Source organism: Leishmania donovani, chromosome 9 (assembly GCF_000227135.1).
Source record: "Leishmania donovani BPK282A1 complete genome, chromosome 9".
Lineage (NCBI taxonomy): Eukaryota > Euglenozoa > Kinetoplastea > Trypanosomatida > Trypanosomatidae > Leishmania > Leishmania donovani.
Window position 1 is genome coordinate 170649 of NC_018236.1, and position 2500 is coordinate 173148.

The 2500-nt window shown below is 60.1% G+C and overlaps 1 protein-coding gene across 1 annotated transcript; it reads left to right on the plus strand.

The window, feature by feature from the left end:
- Nucleotides 1–196: 196 nt before the first annotated feature.
- Nucleotides 197–298, plus strand: LDBPK_090455 (uncharacterized protein; the record flags this gene model as incomplete). The annotated part of the gene is made up of 1 exon (XM_003858677.1): nt 197–298. One exon carries the CDS (start codon nt 197–199, stop codon nt 296–298), a length of 102 nt encoding a protein of 33 aa, XP_003858725.1.
- Nucleotides 299–2500: the final 2202 nt, after the last annotated feature.

Sequence of the window (2500 nt, forward strand, 5' to 3'; positions counted from 1 at the left end):
CGCGCGCTGCGGCACGGAGGAGGCGCGCCTGCTGTACAACTCCGCCGGCCAGCTGCGGCCCTGCACCGACCCCAAGCACCTCGCCCGCATCGCGCGCGCGCGGACGGTGCGCGACGTCATCCGCGACGACCTGCTGTGCGACCTCATCTACGGCCTGCTGCACTACGACCGCCAGAAGCGCCTCAACGCGCGCCAGATGACCACGCACCCCTACGTGCTCAAGTACTACCCCGAGGCGCGCCAGGCGCCCAGCTACCCCGACAACCGCGCCATGCTGCGCCCGCCGCCGATCATGTAGTGCCGACGGAAGCGTCCTGGGCGGCATTGCGCAGGAGGACACCTTTTAGAAGGAATTTAGAGGTGCGTTGCTGTTCGGACGAGGGCGTCAGTCTGTGTGCGTCTCTGATACCGTTGAAGTGCGGCGAGTACTTTTCTGTTGTTTGGCTTGAGGGGCAGAGGATGTGCACACGAGCGCGCACACACACACTGTCTCTGTTTGAGACACACCTAAAGGGGGGGAGTTGTAGCAAGTGAGCCAATGAGCGTATCACCAGCGATGCCGGGCGGCACGCCAGGATGTCTGTGCGTGTGTTTATGTATGGGTGTGTGTGTGCATGTTGTACACATATGCATGTGCATGTAGGGCGTGCGCGTGATATGCCGGCCGCTTTCCACCTTCGCTTCGTCCTACCGTCTGTGTCATGTAGGTGGTGGTGAGGATGTGTGCGTGTGTGTGTTAGCCCTCTCCATTTCACAAAGGTCTGCGGTTTGCTTGGGATTGTCAGCGCCTCCCCTCCTCTCTGTCTCTCCGTCTGCCCCTTCCTCTCTCCCCCTCCCCTCCTCTCCTTTCTATAGATTCATCGACGTCGGTTCCGTTGTCCTCTCCTTCCCACTGTTTCCTGTCGGTGTCGGTGTACGTCTGTTCGGGTTGGTACATGTGCTGGGTGCAGCAGGTGGCTGTCTCCGCCCCCTCCCCCTCCCTCCTTCCGGGAGTGCAGCTGGTACGAAAAGCTGTTAAACAGGAGGCACAGACATGCAGGGGAAGCCCCTAGCCCCCCCCCGTTCCTCTTGCCTGCTTGGTTTCGAGTATAGTTGTCTGCCTAGATGCTCTCCCCCCTCCTCCCCCAACCCCATTTTTTTCTTATGGCTGCACACGCCCTCGTGCGCTTGTCGGTTCATGTTCAGTTGTTCCGGTTGTACGACGTCCCTCTCTCTGTGTATAGGTATATCGGTGCCTGAGTCTCTCTGTACGCTCCCCTCCCCTTCCCTCCCTCCCTTCCCCCGAATCTTCTCCTTCCCTCTTTCTTCTCCTCTCGTTGCCTGTCCTCGGTCACCCCTCACCGCCGCTCTCACTTCGATGTCCTCCTGCTCCTCCGTGCAAGGTGCGCGGGAGTGGGAGGAAGGGGGGAGTGTGGGGCGGCGGTAGCAGGCGCACGGCCTTTCGAGACGGGGAAGCGAGGAGGCGAGCAGCACATCCAAAACAAACAGTCAAGAAAAGGCGGTGAACATGCCGGGCGCATGTGGTGCGTGGGGCGTCGACTTCAAGAGCGTTGTAGAAGAGGGAAGACGGACAAAAGCCAGCACACGCCTGTACATGTGTGGATGGGTGTGAGTGTACCTGCCGCGCATCCGCATCTCCCTCGTGTGGAGGTGTGACTACTTCTCCCCTCCCCCTCCCTCAGCCCACCTCGCGCCGTTCACGTCACACCACGACCCGTCGGCGCTGGTGTTTCTCATCGCTGATGGCGGTTATGTCACGGATGGCGTTGAGCATGTGCTTGAACTGTTTTCCCCTCTCGCCTTTTCGACCTCTGCGCACCCCACCCATCATGAGAGTGTGGTTCAGAGCTGCTGCGCGGGCTGTGCCTCGCACGTCTGTGGCTGAGCTTGTGTGTGCGTGTGTGAGGGCACGCGCGTGCATGGCAGACGGCCTCGAAACAGCGACAGCGCGCTGTCGGTGCGTTTTTTTTTTTCCTGATCTCTGTGCATGCCTCTTTCTCTTCACCTCTTCCGTGTTGTCTCTCCCCTTTCGCTCTCTGGAGGGTGGGTGTCTTTGCCTTCTCGGTGCTTGCGCGCGCGCGTGTGTGTGTGTGTACGCCTTTGGGTGTTTCTTCTTTTTTCGCGGGGAGGGGGTGCTGACCGACCTCGGCCACACGATCGTACCACATCACTCCACACCACCGCCGCGCCACCCGTATACCCTTGCGCACACACAAGCACACGTTTGCGGCAGCCCTTCACGCTTTACTAGATACGGCTGAGGCGCCCACGCGTCTTCACTTTTGCAGGTTTTCTTGCGGACCTGCTCACCGGCCCACGCATATCTACGCGCACGCACTGTCGTTGATGCTTCGCCGCGTAAGCGACCCACGAGCTACAAACGCCGAGAACGAAGAAAACGATAGACTTGAACACCTCACTTATCGAGGACGTTGGTTCTGAGTTGGTGCCGGTTTTTGGCCGGTGATTCCATCTACCTCGGCCTCCCCTCCAACGCATC